Source organism: Salmo salar, chromosome ssa27 (genome assembly GCF_905237065.1).
Source record: "Salmo salar chromosome ssa27, Ssal_v3.1, whole genome shotgun sequence".
NCBI lineage: Eukaryota > Metazoa > Chordata > Actinopteri > Salmoniformes > Salmonidae > Salmo > Salmo salar.
Window position 1 is genome coordinate 44,427,756 of NC_059468.1, and position 20,399 is coordinate 44,448,154.

The following is a 20,399-nucleotide window of genomic DNA, read 5'->3' on the forward strand; positions in this document are numbered from 1 at the left end:
AACAGACATGAACAGAATACAGACAGCTTCCGGACAAAAGGGGAAAGTTAAATGACGATAATGTGGATGAAACAGAGGAAACAGACAGATATAGGGAAGGCAAGCAACACGTGAAGGAGACCTAGTGAGGCCAATGAGTGCTGATGCAAGTAATGATGGTGACAGGTGTGGATAATGATGGTAACATGTGTATATAGTAGCCATGTTATCATTGACTCAGTACTGGTACCCAGTGTATATAGTATCCATGTTATCATTGACTCAGTACTGGTACCCAGTGTATATAGTATCCATGTTATCATTGACTCAGTACTGGTACCCAGTGTATAGAGCCATGTTATCATTGACTCAGTACTGGTACCCAGTGTATAGAGCCATGTTATCATTGACTCAGTACTGGTACCCAGTGTATAGAGCCATGTTATCATTGACTCAGTACTGGTACCCAGTGTATATAGTATCCATGTTATCATTGACTCAGTACTGGTACCCAGTGTATCCATGTTAAGGCCCAAAGTAAGAATTTCACTGTTAGTCTACACCTGTTGTTTATGAAGCATGTGACAAAGAACATTTGATTTGAGATAGAGAGAGCAAGAGAGAGCAAGAAAGAAAGATAGAAAGAAGGGAGGTAGAAAACTTAAACTCCAAAGTAATGAAAGACATACACATCAGTCACAAACCACAGTATGAATCGTAGTATTGTAGGAACAAGGCTATCATTGGCTCCAGACCTCACGCCGTGTATATCACCTCAACATTCTCCTCCATCCCTACGGGACTGAAGACACAACAACACAACGAGAGAACAGGGTGAATTACACCTCAACATTCCCCTCCATCCCCACGGGACTGAAGACAACAACACAACGAGAGAACAGGGTGAATTACACCTCAGGAGTTTCTTCAAAAATGACTCATCCCCCCCCCCACGGGAGTGAAGACACAGTAACACACCGGGAGAACTAAGATGTGGCTGCTGCTGCTGAATCTATGAACAGACAACGAAGGAGCGAGCGGACCCATGTGAGAGAGAGAGGGAGATAGAGAGAGAGGGAGGGAGAGAGAGAGAGACAGAGATGAGAGGAGAGAGTCAGAGAAAGAGAGAGCAAACAGAGGTGAGGGGAGAGAGAGAGTGTGAACAGAGATGAGGGGAGAGAGTCAGAGAAAGAGAGAGCAAACAGAGGTGAGGGGAGAGAGAGAGTGTGAACAGAGATGAGGGGAGAGAGTCAGAGAAAGATTGAGAGACAGAGATGGAGAGAGAGACAGAGAGAGAGAGAGATTTACATTTACATTTAAGTCATTTAGCAGACACTCTTATCCAGAGCGACTTACAGTAGAGTGCATACATTTTTATTACATTTTTACATACTGGCCCCCCGTGGGAATCGAACCCACAACCCTGGCGTTGCAAGCGCCATGCTCTACCAACTGAGCTACAGTGGGACTGAGATTGAGAGAGAGACAGAGAGAGAGACAGAGAGACAGAGAGAGAGAGAGAGACAGAGAGAGAGACAGAGAGACAGAGAGAGAGAGAGAGAGACCAAAGGGACACCTCTGGCGGGTAGAGACGTTAGCCTAGCGACAGGGAGACACCTCTGGCGGGTAGAGACGTTAGCCTAGCGACAGGGAGAGGTCTTTGTGTGCCAGACCGCGAGAGAAGAAGGACGCCGGTGTTATAAGGTTTTAATGATACAGCTTCAGATAGGGTCAGGTGTTATAAGGTTTTAATGATACAGCTTCAGATAGGGTCAGGTGTGATGGCACAGCACTCTTAGAGCCAAATACAACATGAGATCTGGGTGTGTAACTCAATGTTCCTACCAAATACCAAACCAACACCTGATTTACCTGTTCTCTTTCCATGACATAGACTGACCAGGTGAATCCAGGTGAAAGTTGTGATCCCTTATTGATGTCACCTGTTAAATCCACTTCAATCAGTGTAGATGAAGGGAAGGAGGCGGGTTAAAGAAGGGAACCGCTAGAATCCCGTTAACAGGATCGATTTCAACAACGTCCAATAAACTGCAGAGCGAGAAATTCTAAAATACTAAATTCATAATAATAAACATTCATGAAGATACACATCATTTAAAAGATTAACTTCTTGTTAATCCAGCCACTTTGTCAGATTTCAAAAAGGCTTTACGGTGAAAGCATACCATGCGATTATCTGAGACAGCGCCCAAAATACAAAAGCATGAAAAAAACATTTTCCAGCCAAGTAGATGCATCACGAAATGCAGAAATAGCGATAAATCCCAAAGGTCTCAGTTACACAATGAATGGTGATTTTGTTTGATAAAGTCCTTCTTTATATCCCCAAAATGTCAATTTATTTGGCACGTTTGATTCAGAAAAACACCGGTTTCAACTCGCCCAACATGACCACAAACTATCTAATAAGTTACCTGTAAACTTGGTCCAAACATTTCAAACAATGTTTCTAATCCAACCTCAGGTGCCCTAAAATGTAAATAATCGTTGAAATTTAAGACGAATAAACTGTTTCCAAAACCGGAGAAAAACAACGATGACCAGAAGACTAGAGTCCACCTGAGTGACACTTAGAAACAATACGAAAACTTCTTCATTAAAAAAAAAAAAAAACATCAACCAATTTCTAAAGACTGTTGACATCTAGTGGAAGCCATAGGAACTGCAATCTGGGTCCTAATAATTCGGGTTTTCTATTGAAAAGCATTGGAAAATCGAATGACCTCAACAACAACAAAAATCCTGGATGGATTGTCCTCGGGGTTTCGCCTGCCAAGACAGTTCTGTTTTACTCACAGACATTATTTTAACAGTTTTAGAAAATGTAGAGTGTTTTCTATCCACATCTACCAATTATATGCATATCCTAGCTTCTGGGCCTGAGTAACAGGCAGTTTACCTTGGGCACCTCAGTCATCCAAACTTCCGAATACTGCCCCCCTAGCCTTAACCAGGTAGGCTAGTTGAGAACAAGTTCTCATTTACAACCGCGACCTGGCCAAGATAAAGCAAAGCAGTGCAACACATACAACAACACAGAATTACACATAAACAAACATACAGTCAATAATACAGTAGAAAAAAAAGAAAACAAAAAGTCTATATACAGTGAGTGGAAATGAGGTAAGTTATTAAGGCAATAAATAGGCCATGGTGGCGAAGTAATTACAATATAGCAATTAAACACTAGAATGGTAGATGTGCAGAAGATGAATGTGCAAGTAGTGATACTGGGGTGCAAAGGAGCAAAAATAAATAAATGAATACAGTATGGGGATGAGGTAGTTGGATGGGCTATTTACAGATGGGCTGTGTACAGGCGCAGTGATCTGTGAGCTGCTCTGACAGCTGGTGCTTAAAGTTAGTGAGGGAGATATGAGTCTCCAGCTTCAGAGATTTTTTCAGTTCGTTCCAGTCATTGGCAGCAGAGAACTGGAAGGAAAGGCGGCCAAAGGAGGAATTGGCTTTGGGGGTGACCAGTGAGATATACCTGCTGGAGCGCGTGCTACGGGTGGGTGCAGCTATGGTGACCAGTGAGCTGAGATAAGGTGGGGCTTTACCTAGCAAAGACTTGTAGATAACCTTTAGCCAGTGGGTTTGGCGACGAATATGAAGCGAGGGCCAGCCAACAAGAGCGTACAGGTCGCAGTGGTGGGTAGTATATGGGGCTTCGGTGACAAAACTGCCGTTTTTTTAAATTTTTTACGCTCAACAGTTTGGAGTGAAGGGCAGTTACCATGAGGCAGGTCAGGGCTTGAATTGAAGTGTCAGAGTCCACATAATCCTGATTGTAGACCAGTTCTGATCTAGAATCAGGTCAACCCTGTCCACATAATCCTGATTGTAGACCAGTTCTGATCTAGAATCAGGTCAACCCTGTCCACATAATCCTGATTGTAGACCAGTTCTGATCTTGAATCAGGTCAACCCTGTCCACATAATCCTGATTGTAGACCAGCACCCCTACTCTGAGACACTGTGTGGATAAGGGTCCAGCTCCTATTATTAACGGCAGATCAGGAAATGTCTTACCTTCACAGGAGGGTGGAGGCCCCTGAAACTCCAGGTGAGTCCCCAGACTACAGGTCAGAATGTTGTTCCCACTCAACTGGTACCCTGGCAGACACCTGTAACGCACTATGTCACCTGGAGGGAGGGAGGGAGGGAGGAGGGAGGAGGGAGGGAGGGAGGAGGGAGGGAGGGAGGGAGGGAGGGAGGGAGGGAGGGAGGGAGGGAGGGAGGGAGGGAGGGAGGGAGAGAGGGAGGGAGGGAGGGAGGGAGGGAGGGTGGGAGGGAGGGAGGAGGGAGGGAGGGAGGGAGGGAGAGAGGGAGGGAGGGTGGGAGAGAGGGAGGGAGGAAGGGAGGAGGGAGGGAGGGAGGGAGGGAGGGAGGGTGGGAGGGAGGGAGGGAGGGAGGGAGGGAGGGAGAGAGGGAGGGAGGGAGGGAGGGAGGGAGGGAGGGAGGGAGGGAGGGAGGGAGGGAGGGAGAGGGAGGGAGGGTGGGAGGAGGGAGGGAGGGAGGGAGGGAGGGAGGGAGGGTGGGAGGGAGGGAGGGAGGGAGGGAGGGAGGGAGGGAGGGAGGGAGGAGGTGAGGGGAGGGGAAGAGGGAAAGAGAGAGAGAGAGACGGTAAATAACAACAGTGAATTTGTCTTCGTCATGTCATGTCATGTCATGTCATGTCATGTCATGTCACGTAAAACTGAAAGATCACAAATATCTGTAACATCCAAAGACACAGTCCACAAAACCCATCGTGGAAGACAATCAACAACGGATCCCACTCTTTCATCTCCCTCTGCGTGACATCGAACATGGCCTCGCTACTGGTACCCCCCCCCGTGTACACAGCCAAGTTATCGTTACTCATTGTGTTATTATGTATTTATGTATTTTGTCTGTCTCTGCGTTGCTTGGAAGGGCCCCCCGTAAGTAAGCTGTTCGCTGTCCATCTGTTGTTTACAAAGCATGTGACAAATAACATTGTTTTTTTTTTGTTGGATTTGATGTCTTTCGTTGACAAATCATTCTACTGTGGAGAGGAGGGCTGTGATCCACAGTAGTGCACTATATAGGGAATATGGTGCCATAGGGCTCTGGTCTAAAGTAGTGCACTATATAGGGAATAGGGTGCCATAGGGCTCTGGTCTAAAGTAGTGCACTATATAGGGAATAGGGTTCCATAGGGCTCTGGTCTAAAGTAGTGCACTATATAAGGAATAGGGTTCCATAGGGCTCTGGTCTAAAGTAGTGCACTATATAGGGAATAGGGTGCCATAGGGCTCTGGTTTAAAGTAGTGCACTATATAGGGAATATGGTGCCATAGGGCTCTGGTCTAAAGTAGTGCACTATATAAGGAATAGGGTTCCATAGGGTTCTGGTCTAAAGTAGTGCACTATATAGGGAATAGGGTGCCATAGGGCTCTGGTCTAAAGTAGTGCACTATATAGGGAATAGGGTTCCATAGGGCTCTGGTCTAAAGTAGTGCACTATATAGGGAATAGGGTGCCATAGGGCTCTGGTCAACAGTAGTACACTATATAGGACATATGGTGCTTTTGGGGATGCAGACTAAACATGATCTGTCATTTCCAATGCAACAGAAGCACCTGCTGTGAGTTCTTCTGGCCCTATTTGGCTCATCATTATTAATTTCCTGTTCACCAACGGCCCTCTGGGTACTGTAGTTTGGCAGTGAATCAGCATTGGCCTATGGCCCAATTGGATGTGTAGTCCTTGCTATGGAGAAGATGTTTCTCCTCAGAGCTGGAGAGTAGGGGAGATGTGTGTGTGTGTGTGTGTGTGTGTGTGTGTGTGTGTGTGTGTGTGTGTGTGTGTGTGTGTGTGTGTGTGTGTGTGTGTGTGACTATTTAGCGATTCTTACAGGGACCAGAAGTCCCCACAAGAATAGTAAACAAACAATTTGATCCCCACGATGTCAAATGCTATTTCATGGGGGTTTAGGGTTAAGGTTAGAATTAGGTTTAGGGTTAAGGTTAGAATTTGGTTAAGGGTTAGGTTTAGGGTTAGGAGCTAGGGTTAGGTTTAGGTTTAGGGTTAGGAGCTAGGGTTAGGTTTAGGGTTAGGGTTAGGAGCTAGGGTTAGGTTTAGGGTTAGGAGCTAGGGTTAGGTATAGGAGCTAGGGTTAGGGTTAGGAGCTAGGGTTAGGTTTAGGGTTAGGAGCTAGGGTTAGGTTTAGGAGCTAGGGTTAGGTTTAGGGTTAGGAGCTAGGGTTAGGTTTAGGGTTAGGAGCTAGGGTTAGGTTTAGGGTTAGGAGCTAGGGTTAGGTTTAGGGTTAGGAGCTAGGGTTAGGTTTAGGGTTAGGAGCTAGTGTTAGGTTTAGGGTTAGGAGCTAGGGTTAGGGTTAGGGTTAGGAGCTAGGGTTAGGTTTAGGGTTAGGAGCTAGGGTTAGGTTTAGGGTTAGGAGCTAGGGTTAGGTTTAGGGTTAGGAGCTAGGGTTAGGTTTAGGAGCTAGGGTTAGGTTTAGGGTTAGGAGCTAGGGTTAGGTTTATGGATAGGTTTAAGGTTAGAGTTAAGATTAGGCTAAGGGTAAGAGTATGGGTTAGGATTAGGGTTAAGATTAGGTTTAGGGTTAAGATTAGGGTTAGGGTTAGGGTTAGGTAAAATAGGATTTTGAATGGGACTGAATTGTGTGTCCCCACAAGGTTAGATGTACAATACTGTATTTGTGTGTGTGTGTTGACTCACCAATTTTAAATTCCTTGCTGGCCATTAAGATCTCAGCATTGGGTATGATAGGGGGAGGCAGGCAGAACTGGAGTCTATATGCTGGAAACAAATGAAAGTACATCCATGTTATCTTCTAGACATTGTTAGTAGGGGGAGAGAGAGAGAGAGAGAGAGAGAGAGAGAGAGAGAGAGAGAGAGAGAGAGAGAACATGGGCAGACAAACACCTACCTGGAGGTGACAGCACTCCCTAAGCAACAGCATGACAACATAACTAACAAAAAACAGGTCACAACTCTGTTGCACGCTGGGTCTGTACATAGTCAAAGGTAGGCTTCGAGGGGACTCCTATGGTAGGTACACCTATAGCTCATCTCTTGGCAGTAGTACTGTAGACTACTTTATCACTGACCTCAACCCAGAGTCTCTCAGAGTGTTCACAGTCAATATCAGATCACAGCTAAATCACAGTCTACTTGAACAGAGCAACACTCCATCGTGAGGCATCGAAGCTGAACGAACTACATACTAATAGCAAATGCAATAGATGGAAGGAACAGGGGGTTGGTGGCTCCTTAATCAAGGAGGATGCGTTCGTACGACTGGATAAGAATCAATGGAATGCCGTTCCATTCGCTCCGTTCCAGACATTATTATGAGCCCATCCTCCCCTCAGCAGCCCCCTCTGGTGGAAGGAGGGCAGTTGTAGAAACCATTGCCCTTTATGGTTGTGAGGTCTGGGGTCCGCTCACCAACCAAGAATTCACAAAAATGGGACAAACACCAAATTAGTCAACAAAAACAAAATCCATTCCCTTTTAGACAATTTCCAGGAGAAAATGTTTTTCTGCGATAGGAAGTAGGAAGCCTGAACACAATATTTGACCTATCAGTTAGCATAACAAAATTTAAATTCCGGCAGAAAACCTAAGACATACTCAATCATGAGGCATCAAAGCCAAAGGAACTGAATAATATTAAGAAATGCTATAGATGGAAGGAAACTAGTGTGGAAACCGACCAAAAAACTATTAGGCAACAACAAATTCAATCCCTTCTAGAACAACTTCCTGGACAAAACATTTCACTGTAATAGTGAAGGTGTAAACTTGTCAGTAGAAAATATAAACAGTATATTTGAACTCTTAGCTTCCCTATCAAATCTAAAAATATCAAATAGAAAAATGAAGAAAATTAATAACAATGAGAAATGTTTTGATGAGGAATGTAAAAAATCGGAGAAATACATCGAGAAACCTATCCAACCAAAAAACACAGAGACCCAGAAAACCTGAGTCTACGCCTTCACTATGGTGAATCACTAAAACAATACAGAAATACACTACGGAAAAAGAAGGAACAGCACGTCAGAAATCTGCTCAATGTAAATGAAGAATCCATAGAATCAAAATACTTCTGGGAAAATTTGGAAAACTCTAAACAAACAACAACATGAAGAATTATCTATCCAAAATGGAGATATATGGGTAAACCACTTCTCCAATCTTTTTAGCTCATAAACAAAGAACAAACATCAAAAACATTTACATGATCAAATACAAATCTTAGAATCAACTATTAAAGACTACCAGAACCCACTGGATTCTCCAATTACATTGAATGAACTACAGGACAAAATACAAACCCTCCAACCCAAAAAGGCCTGTGGTGTTGATGGTATCCTACATGAAATGATAACATTTACAGACCACAAATTCCAATTGGCTATTCTTAAACTCTTCAACATCATCCTCAGCTCTGGCATCTTCCCTAATATTTGAATATTTGAAACCAAGGACTGATCTCCCCAATCCACAAAAGTGGAGACCAATTTGACCGCGGGATATGCATCAGCAGTAATCTCGGAAACTCCTCTGCATTATCATCAACAGCAGACTCCAACAGTTCTTCAATGAAAACAATGTCCTGAGCAATTGTAAAATTGTCTCCTTCCCAAAATACTGTACGTCAAATCGCGTAAAACACCCTGCAGACCCTTATTGACAAAGAAACAAAACAAAACAAAAGCAATCTTTTCATATTTTGTTAATTTTCAAAAAAAGCTTTTGACTCAATTTACAAATTGATGATGAAAGCAGTGTTGGGGTTATAGCCATCTTCTACAATATCACATTATAACATCAATGTATAAGAGGATAAAATCCTTGTAGACAAATAACAAGTGTGCAGTTAAAATCAGCAATAAAAACACAGATTTCCTTCATCAGGGCTGTGGGGTGAGACAGGGATGCAGCTTGAGCCCCACCCTCTTCAACAAATATATCAACGAATTGGCGAGGGCACTAGAACAGCCTGCAGCACCCGGCCTCACCCTACTAGACTCAGAAATCAAATGTCTACTGTTTGCTGATGATCTGGTGCTTCTGTTACCAACCAAGGATGACCTACAGCAGCACCTAGATCTTCTGTACAGATTCTGTGAGAACTGGGCCCTGACAGTAAATCTCAGTAAGACCAAAATAATGGTGTTCCAGTTGCCAGGACCACAAATACAAATTCCATCTAGACACCATTGCCCTAGAGCACACAAAAAATGACACAAACCTCAGCCTAAACATCAGAGTCACAGGTAACTTCCACAAAGCTGTGAACGATCTGAGAGACAAGGCAAGAAGGGCCTTCTATGCCATCAAAATGAACATATAATTTGACATACCAATTAGGATCTGGCTAAAAATACTTGAATCAGTTATAGAACCCTAAACATCAGAAAAGAGACCTTTATCCAGAAAATCCAGAAAAGTGCCCTTTATGATTGTGAGATCTGGGGTCCTCTCACCAACCAAGAATTCACAAAATGGGACAAACATCAAATTGAGACTCTGCATTCAGAATTCTGTTTAAAACGCAACACACAAAATAATGCGTGCAGAGCAGAATTAGGCCGATACCCGCTAATTTTCAAAATCCAGAAAAGAGCCATTCAATTCTACAACCATCTATAAGGAAGTGATTCTCCAAACCTTCCATAACAAAGCCATCACCTACAGAGAGATGAACCTGGAGTAGAGCCCCCCTAAGCAAGCTGGTCCTGGGGCTCAGTTCACAAACACAAACACACCCCACAGAGTCCCAGGACAGCAACACAATTAGACACCAACCAAATCATGAGAAAACGAAAAGATAATGACTTGACACATTGGAAAGAATTAACAAAAAACAGAGCAAACTAGAATGCTATTTGGCCCTAAACAGAGAGTACATAGTGGCAGAATACCTGACCACTGTGACTGACCAAAACTTAAGGAAAGCTTTGACTATGTACAGACTCAGTGAGCATAGCCTTGCTATTGAGAAAGGCCGCCGTAGGCAGACCTGGCTCTCAAGAGAAGACAGGCTATGTGCACACTGACCACAAAATGAGGTGGAAACTGAGCTGCACTTCCTAACCTCCTGCCAAATGTATGACCATATTAGAGACACATTTTTCCCTTGGATTACACAGATCCACAAAGAATTAGAAAACAAATACAATTTCAATAAACTCACATATCTACTGGGTGAAATACCACAGTGTGACATCACAGCAGCAAGATTTCAATGGCAATGTAAACATATGTTTCCCATGAAAATAAAGCACTTAAATTGAAATGTAATTGAAATTGAGAGAGAGAGAGACAGAGAGGGAGAGTGAGAGAGGGAGACAGAGAGAGAGAGAGACAGAGAGGAAGAGTGAGAGAGAGAGAGACAGGGAGACAGACAGGGAGAGAGACAGAGAGGAAGAGAGAGAGAGAGAGAGAGACAGAGAGGAAGAGTGTGAGAGAGAGAGAGAGAGAGAGAGAGAGAGAGAGAGAGAGAGACAGACAGAGAGGAAGAGTGTGAGAGAGAGAGAGAGAGAGAGACAGAGAGGAACAGTGAGAGAGAGAGAGAGAGAGAGAGAGAGAGACAGGGAGAGAGACAGAGAGGAAGAGTGAGAGAGAGAGAGAGAGAGAGAGAGAGAGAGAGACAGAGAGACAGAGAGACAGAGAGGAAGAGTGAGAGAGAGAGAGAGAGACAGAGAGACAGACAGGGAGAGAGACAGAGAGGAAGAGTGAGAGAGAGACAGAGAGACAGGGAGAGAGACAGAGAGAGAGAGAGAGACAGAGAGACAGACAGGGAGAGAGACAGAGAGGAAGAGTGAGAGAGAGACAGACAGACAGGGAGAGAGACAGAGAGAGAGACAAAGCGGTGATGGAGTTGATACTCTACATACCTTGATAGTTGATTTGGAATAGTCCACCTTTCTCTGTGTTGCTACGGAAACGCACCAGGATCTGATTGGACGTGCTGCTGGCTGGTTCGTTGGGCTCTCCTTCCATAAACACACCTAGCTTCCTGGCTGTCACCTGTGGGCCGTCCCTAATGGATGACAGGTAAAGGGTCAGAGGTTAAAATTAGTGATGTGGGAAGAAAAAAAATAATCGATATAGTTACAGATCGGGATATTATTTTGGGGATACAGCGCAATATAATTTTTTTACAATATCGCAGTATTATTTTGGAGCTAGTTGGCTGTAATCTGCACCAAATCTCCGGGATTTGTCTTTAATTTCTTGTTTTCTTTCTTAAAAAAAAATATAAATAAATAAAATGGTCACTTTTTTCTCATCACTATTATTTCCATGATTACTTTTTAATTTTAATTTTAATTTTCAAGCTCTCTCTTGTCCTTCTGCAGCGGCAGTACTATCGCATCTCAATACATATAGAATCGTGAGTGTTGTGAGAGGTTCAATTCATATCATATCGGCATATAAGCATTGTGATAATACTGTACGGAGATGCATTGGGATATATGGAGAGGTCCCTGGAAAAGCCCGAGTTAAAAAAACGATTCTTCCCTCCAAACAAAGATATTACAGGAAAGCAAGATAACCCACTCTGTTTTTTTTTAAAATTTTATTAACCCCCCCTCTCTTTGGTCTCCACAGAGTTGGGTAGGACTGCCTTTAGTTCCTTTGCACCTTATTTATGGAACAAACTGCAGATCCAACTTAAGTTAGACACTCTGGTGTCCCTTGCCCATTTCAAAAAATGTTATGGAGGATCAATATGATGTTGTCTGTGATTGTTTCTGTTGAATTGTGTCTTTGTTTTGTATGTTTGAAATGTTATTGTCTGTATGCCTAAAACTGTACATGTCAACATGTTTACACAGGGCACAGCTGTAAAAGAGATCCAGGTCTCAGTCTGTTTTCCCTGTTAAAATAAAGATTTAAAAAAAAAGATATTATCTTGTTTGTTTTTGACAACTTTTCTGGTATATATTATATATATATATATTTTACAGTACCAGTCAAAAGTTAGGACACACCTTCCCACCCAGTCCTCCTACTGCCGTCCAATGGGAGTGGCCCGTGGAAGCTTGTGCCCATGCCTTCCTAGTGTCCCCATTTAGCACACGACCCTATTTCTCCCTCAGCCATTCAGCTCTAAAAACCATCTGTCTCTGACGGTGTGTGTGTGTGTGTGTGTGTGTGTGTGTGTGTGTGTGTGTGTGTGTGTGTGTGTGTGTGTGTGTGTGTGTGTGTGTGTGTGTGTGTGTGTGTGTGTGTGTTCATCCCAGATTACACCTGGCTCTGCAAACGCACGGCTGGGGAGAACAGAACTGATTCACGGCCTGCCTCTGAAATGGCACCCTGTATTGTGCACTACTTCTTCTGGTCTAAAGTAGTGCACTACGTAGGGAATAGGGTGCCATTCCCCAATAGGGTCCTGGTTAAAAGTAGTGCACTCTATAGGGAGTAGGGCGCCATTTGCAATGCAACTACAGTGCTACAGCCAAGCAAGCCCAACGCCATAACAGACCCACTCAGTGGCAGACACTGGCACAGTAAAAGCAGTGGAGGTTGAGATTTGGGTCATTCCACCAATTCCATTTGTTTTGAGAAGTGTCACTTGGTAAAAAAAAAAAATAATATAAAAAAAAATGTTTTATATCACAGCATTTTTACATTCTGTTCAACTTCATATTTTTTATTCCCCAGTAAGTGCCTATTAAAGAAACAGGGTTGATGACTTCATGTTAAATCAGCCCAAAAAACTCCCTTTTGACAGGGAGAATGGAAGCTTGTTGTGTACAACAGGGAGTTAAACGCATTATTAATGCATGATGACTCATTTGACTATTAGATGTTCAGTGTTTGTTTAGATGCTGTTGTTTTTCTTTAGTTTAAAAGGAATATTGTCCTTGAATAAAAAATAATAAAATAATAAAATGAGGATTCAGTTCACGTAACAGGGTTGACAGGGTAAACAAATAAACAAATAAACAAGTAAACAAATCACATGAAACATTAAATCATCATTATCTTCAGAAATGACTTTGTCAAAGCAACACAATAATACGACTAGGGCTTTGCAATGATGGTGAAAACTTAAGAGCAAGGTTGGGATTAAATGTGTTAAAAAGTATTTTCTTCATATACAAATCATATTGATTGCAATTTAATGTAACATGCATCTAAAATGCAAGATTTGTGCACAATTTCTACTGGTAATATCAAAGGCACTCTTTTCATGGAACGACCCAGTAACATCAGTGTTAACGAGGAAACTGGGGAAATGTGACACCAGCCAATTTGTCTCTGTAGTAAAAGATGAAGAAGTCCCAATTTCCTATTGGACTGTGTCAGGTTGGCAGACTCCAAATGTGCATCATGAGCAAGGTAGGGCTCACTGTTTCCTGATGACCTCTGACTTTTCCTGGTTAAATAAAAGTTTATATATATATATATATATATATATATACACTCACCAGACAGTGATGAAGTCATGTGGCCCATGGACCTGCAGTAGGGTAAAGTTGAGTCTGACACCCAGCCCTGTTGCTACGGTGATCAGCCAGGTACAGTCAGCAGAGCTGGGGTACTCCTCCGGGTAACCAGGAGAGAAGATAGTCCCGTTGTCTGACGTTATGTTACCCCCACAGGGCACTGGGGAGATGGGGGGAGAAGGAGAGAGAGAATAAATCCCACAGGGCACTGGGGAGATGGGGAGAGAGAGAATAAATCCCACAGACTGAATAAAAAACCCTGATTCCAGGGGAATCAGTGGAAACAAAGGATGATATTCTCTCTCTGTTGTTCTATCACCTACATTAAAGCCAATTTAATTAGATATCATCACAGGAGATCTGGGGACGGGCTGGTGTAACCTGGATGGATGTGGAAGCACAGGCACAGACGTGGGTGTGTACATAAATGAACATATGTTGGGACACACAATATGACTCCTTATTCTCTGGTTATAAATATGAAATGGGTAAAACGGTCTCTCTCTCTCTCTCTCTCTCTCTCTCTCTCTCTCTCTCTCTCTCTCTCTCTCTCTCTCTCTCTCTCTCTCTCTCTCTCTCTCTCTCTCTCTCTCTCTCTCTCTCTCTCTCTCTCTCTCTCTCTTAGCGAGTGAGGACTCGGTTGGAGTGTTCCAGGAAGATAAGGCCACAACCCCATCCCAGTGGAGGCTGGGGAAGGAGGAATGAGGCTATATGGGGCTGTGGAGGGAGGAGTGGAGGCTATATGGGGCTGGGGAGGGAGGTAGGGATGGAGTAGAAGGATGTGTTAGGGGGTAGTAGTCTTGCTGGGCAGTAGAGGACACTCTTCCTACCCCTAGTCTCTGACCCCACAGCACCCTCCAACCCCCCTCCTCCTACCCCTCGTCTCTGACTCTCATAGCCCCACGACAGAGCATTTGCTCCGGGGCTTCATAGTCTCCCCTTCCCCACTAACTGACAGATTTGCGCTCCTTCCTTCCTTCCTTCCTTCCTTCCTTCCTTCCTTCCTTCCTTCCTTCCTTCCTTCCTTCCTTCCTTCCTTCCTTCCTTCCTTCCTTCCTTCCTTCCTTCCTTCCTTCCTTCCTTCCTTCCTTCCTTCCCTCCCTCCCTCCCTCCAAACACACACACCTTCTAAACCCCTCTAAGGGGGTCTGGTGCTTTGCATTTATATGGATGTTTCAAATGTTCCCAGAACATGCAGGCGGTCCTGTAACAACGCTGATGTTGAACCCCCCTCCTCTCCTAACTTCCCTCCTAAACCCCCTAACCAGACTATAACCAGACTATATAGACACCTCCTAACTTCCCTCCTAAACCCCCTAACCAGACTATAACCAGACTATATAGACACCTCCTAACTTCCCTCCTAAACCCCCTAACCAGACTATAACCAGACTATATAGACACCTCCTAACTTCCCTCCTAAACCCCCTAACCAGACTATAACCAGACTATATAGACACCTCCTAACTTCCCTCCTAAACCTCCTAACCAGACTATAACCAGACTATATAGACACCTCCTAACTTCCCTCCTAAACCCCCTAACCAGACTATAACCAGACTATATAGACACCTCCTAACTTCCCTCCTAAACCCCCATAGACATTTTCATAAACAAAACTATTTTGTAAGATGTCTGTACTACCGTGATTCTATTCACAACCAGACTATATCACCAACCAGACTATAACCAGACTATATCACTAACCAGACTATAACACTAACCAGACTATATCACTAACCAGACTATAACCAGACTATAACACTAACCAGACTATATCATATACCAGACTATAACACTAACCAGACTATATCACTAACCAGACTATATCACTAACCAGACTATAACACTAACCAGAAAATATCACTAACCAGACTATATCACTAACCAAACTATAACACTAACCAGACTATAACCAGACTATATCACTAACCAGACTATAACCAGACTATATAGACACTGTGCTGGGAGAAGAGAGACCCTGAGTGGAATATAGGAATAGAATCACGGTAGTACAGACATCTTACAAAATAGTTTTGTTTATGAAAATACTTAAGTTAGCAGCAATGGTACCAGTCAAAAGTTTGGACACAAACTTACTCATTCAAGGGTTTTTCTTTATTTTGACAATTTTCTACATTGTAGAATAATAGTGAAGACAGAAAAACTATGAAATAACACATATAATGTAGTAACCAAAAATGTGTTAAACAAATTAAAACATATTTTATATTTGATATTCTTCAAACTAGCCACCCTTGATGACAGCTTTGCACAATCTTGGCATTCTCTCAATCAGCTTCATGAGGTAGTCACCTAGAATGCTTTCACAACAATCTTGAAGGAGTTCCCACATATGCTGAGCACTTGTTGGCTGATTTTCCTTCACTTTGCAGTCCAACTCATCCCAAACCATCTCAATTGAGTTGAGGTCGGGTGATTGTAGAGGCCAGGTCATCTGATGCAGCACCATCACTCTCCTTCTTGGTCAAACAGCTCTTAAGGAGCCTAGAGGTGTGTTGGGTCATTGTCCTGTTGAAGAACAAATTCTAGTCCCACGAAGCTCAAACCAGATGGGATGGCGTATCGCTGCAGAATGCTGTGGTAGCCATGCTGGTTAATTGTGCCTTGAATTCTAAATAAATCACTGACAGTGTCACCAGCAAAGCACCATCACACCTCTTCCTCCATGCTTCACTGTGGGAACCACACATGCAGAGATCATCTGTTCACCTACTCTGCGCCTCATGAAGACACGGTGATTGGAACCAAAATCTCGTCAGACCAGAGGACAGATTTCCACTGTTCTAATGTCCATTGCTCGTGTTTCTTGGCCCAAGCAATTCTCTTGTTATTATTGGTGTCCTTTAGTTGTGGTTTCTTTGCAGTAATTCAACCATGAAGGCCTGAGTCACACAGTCTCCTCTGAACAGTTGATTTTGAGATGTGCCTGTTTCTTGAACTCCATGAAGCATTTATTTGGGCTGCAATCTGAGGTGCAGCTAGTTGCCGATTTCTGAGGCTAGTAGTCTGCAGCAGAGGTAACTCTGGGGCTTTCCTTCCTGTGGTTTTTGCGACTGCACTTGAAGAAACTCAAAGTTCCTGAAATGTTCCGGATTGACTGAACTTCATGTCTTAAAGTAATGATGGACTGTTGTTTGCTTATTTGAGCTGTTCTTGACATAATATGGACTTGGTCTTTTACCAAATAGGGATAGCTTCTGTATACAACCCCTACCTTGTCACAACACAACTGATTCGCTCAAACACATTAAGAATGAAATAAATTCCAAAAATGACATTTTAACAAGGCACACCTGTTAATTGAAATAAATTCCAGGTGACTACCTCAACAAGCTGGCTGAGAGAATGAATATATATATATATATTTCTTGAAAGTAGACACCCTATTCCTTGATGGCATCTTTGCACAGTCTTGGCATTCTCTCTCCCTCTGTCTCTGTCTCTCTATATACAGTTGAAGTCGGAAGTTTACATACACCTTCGCCAATTACATTTAAACTCAGTTTTTCACAATTCCTGACATTTAATCCTAGTAAAAATTCCCTGTCTTATGTCAGTTAACATCACCACTTTATTTTAATAATGTGAAGTGTCAGAATAATAGTAGAGAGAATGATTTATTTCAGCTTTTATTTATTTCATCACATTCCCAGTGGGTAAGAAGTTTGCATACACTCAATTAGTATTTGGTAGATTCTTCAAAGAGATTCTTGAAAGCCTTTAAATTGTTGAACTTGGGTCAAACGTTTCAGGTAGCCTTCCACAAGCTTCCCAGAATAATTTGGGTGAATTTTGTCCCATTCCTCCTGACAGAGCTGGAGTAACTGAGTCAGGTTTGTAGGCCTCCTTGCTCACGCACACTTTTTCAGTTCTGCCCACACATTTTCTATAGGATTGAGGTCAGTGCTTGGTGATGGCCACTCCAATACCTTGACTTTGTTGTCCTTAAGCCATTTTGCCACAACTTTGGAAGTATGCTTGGGGTCAATGTCCATTTGGAAGACCCATTTGCGACCAAGCTTTAACTTCCTGACTGATGTCTTGAGATGTTGCTTCAATATGTCCACATAATTTTCCTGCCTAATGAAGTTATCTATTTTGTGAAGTGCACTTGCCCCTCCTGCAGCAAAGCACCCCCACAACATGATCCTGCCACCCCCGTGCTTCACGGTTGGGATGGTGTTCTTTGGCTTGCAGCCCCCCACTTTTTCCTCCAAACATAACAATGGTCATTATGGCCAAACAGTTCTATTTTTGTTTCAACAGACCAGAGGACATTTCTCCAAAAAGTACAATCTTTGTCCCCATGTGCAGTTGCAAACCGTAGTCTGGCTTTTTTATGGCGGTTTTGGAGCAGTGGCTTCTTCCTTGCTGAGCAGCCTTTCAGGTTATGTCGATATAGGACTTGTTTTACTGTGGATATAGATACTTTTGTACCTGTTTCCTCCAGCATCTTCACAAGGTCCTTTGCTGTTGTTCTGGGATTGATTTGCAATTTTTGCTCCAAAGTACGTTCATCTCTAGGAGACAGAACGCGTCTCCTTCCTGAGCGGTATGACGGCTGCGTGGTCCCATGGTGTTTATACTTGCGTACTATTGTTTGTACAGATGAATGTGGTACCTTCAGGCGTTTGGAAATTGCTCCCAAAGATGAACCAGACTTGTGGAGGTCTACAATTTCTTTTCTGAGGTCTTGGCTGATTTCTTTTGATTTTCCCATGATGCCAAGCAAAGAGGCACTGAGTTTGAAGGTAGTCCTTGAAATACATCCACAGGTACACCTCCAATTGACTCAAATTATGTCAATTAGCCTATCAGAAGCTTCTAAAGCCATGACATAATTTTCTGGAATTTTCCAAGCTGTTTAAAGACACAGTCAACTTAGTGTATGTAAACTTCTGACCCACTGGAATTGAGATATAGTGAATTATAAGTGAAATAATCTGTCTGTAAACAATTGTTGGAAAAATTACTTGTCATGCACAAAGTAGATGTCCTAACCAACTTGCCAAAACTATAGTTTGTTAACAAGAAATTTGTGGATGTCACGTCCTGGCCAGTATATAAGGTTAATTGTTTTGTAGTTTGGTCAGGGCGTGGCAGGGGGTATTTGTTTTATGTGGTTCGGGGTGGTGTGTTTTGTGTAAAGGGTGTTTGATTTAGTAATTCCGGGTTTTGGTTTATGTTTAGTATTCTATGGTTAGTCTAGGTTGTGTGTTTCTATGTTTGGTTGATTGGGGTTGGGACTCTCAGTTGAAGGCAGGTGTTGTCTATCTGCCTTTGATTGAGAGTTCCATATATTAGGGTGTGTTTGTATGTGTGATTTGTGGGTGATTGTTCTGTGTTTCGCCTTGTGCCTTACCAGACTGTTTTTGTTGATCGTTCGTGTTTTTTTGTTATTTTGTATGTTCGTTTTGAAGATAATTAAAAATCAAGATGAGCATTCACGTACCTGCTGCGTTTTGGTCCTCATTCACCGACAACAACCTTGACAGAATCACCCACCACCAAAGGACCAAGCAGCAGAGGAAGGAGCAGACGGAGTTCGAGTTGGACTGGCGGGAGAAGTGGACTTGGGAGGAAGTTCTGGACGGGGCCGGACCCTGGCATCAGGCTGGGGATTATCGACGCCCGCAGGGGGAAATTGAGGCAGCCAAGGCAGAGAGGCGGTGGTACGAGGCCAAGTACGCGCTGAAGGAGAAGCACGAGAGGCACCCCCAAGAAAATTTTGGGGGGGGGCACACGGGTAGTTTGGCTAGGCGTAAGAAGAGCCGGAAGCCAGCTACTCGTGGTTATATGGAGGAGCGTATGGGGTGGAGAGCGCTATGTTTCGCTGAGGAGCGCACTATCTCACCCATACGCACGCACAGTCCGGTGCGCGTTATTCCAGCCCCTCGCAGGTGCCGTGCTAGAGCGGGCATCCAGCCTGGTAGGAGGATGCCTGCGCAGCGCATCTGGTCGCCGGTACGCCTCCGAGGACCAGGCTACCCAACTCCCGCTCTACGCACGGCTACCATCAGGCCCCTGCACAGCCCAGTCTGCCCTGTACGAGCACCCCGCTCGTACAGGGCTACTAGTTCCATCCAGCCAAGGCGGGTTGTGCAGGAGGTAAGATCTAGACCGGCTGTGCGCCTCCATAGCCCTGGGTTTCCAGCTCCTGTCTCTCGTGCGGACCCGGAAGTGCGTCAACCCAGTCCGACTCGTCCTGTTCCCGCTCCCCGCACTAGCCTGGAGGTGCGTGTACATAATCTGGTAATCCCAGTACCAGCACCACGCACCAGGCTACAAGTGCGTCAACCCTGCCTCGCCAGTCAACAGTCATCATCAGAGCTGCCCGCCAGTCAACAGTCATCATCAGAGCTGCCCGCCAGTCAACAGTCATCATCAGAGCTGCCCGCCAGTCAACAGTCATCGTCAGAGCTGCCCGCCAGTCAACAGTCATCGTCAGAGCTGCCCGCCAGTCAACAGTCATCGTCAGAGCTGCCCGCCAGTCAACAGTCATCGTCAGAGCTGCCCGCCAGTCAACAGTCATCGTCAGAGCTGCCCGCCAGTCAACAGTCATCGTCAGAGCTGCCCGCCAGTCAACAGTCATCGTCAGAGCTGCCCGCCAGTCAACAGTCGTCAGAGCTGCCCGCCAGTCAACAGTCGTCAGAGCTGCCCGCCAGTCAACAGTCGTCAGAGCTGCCCGCCAGTCAACAGTCGCCAGAGCTGCCCGCCAGTCAACAGTCGCCAGAGAGGTCAGACTGCGCTGAACTGCCGGAGTGGTCAGACTGCGCTGAACTGCCGGAGTGGCCAGACTGCGCTGAACTGCCGGAGTGGCCAGACTGCGCTGAACTGCCGGAGTGGCCAGACTGCGCTGAACTGCCGGAGTGGCCAGACTGCGCTGAACTGCCGGAGTGGCCAGACTGCGCTGA

The 20,399-nt window shown here is 44.3% G+C and overlaps 1 protein-coding gene across 1 annotated transcript in view; it reads right to left on the reverse strand.

Moving 5' to 3' along the window:
- LOC106589158 (CUB and sushi domain-containing protein 2) overlaps positions 1–20,399 on the reverse strand; it is an 881,306-nt gene that overhangs the window by 110,833 nt on the left and 750,074 nt on the right. Inside the window, exons 46-49 of the mRNA XM_045709574.1 lie at positions 13,444–13,621; positions 10,900–11,045; positions 6,707–6,787; positions 4,033–4,146 (exon numbers count right to left, since the gene is read on the reverse strand). Coding sequence (XP_045565530.1) covers positions 4,033–4,146; positions 6,707–6,787; positions 10,900–11,045; positions 13,444–13,621 — 519 coding nt within the window. The remainder of the gene's footprint in view (positions 1–4,032; positions 4,147–6,706; positions 6,788–10,899; positions 11,046–13,443; positions 13,622–20,399) is intronic.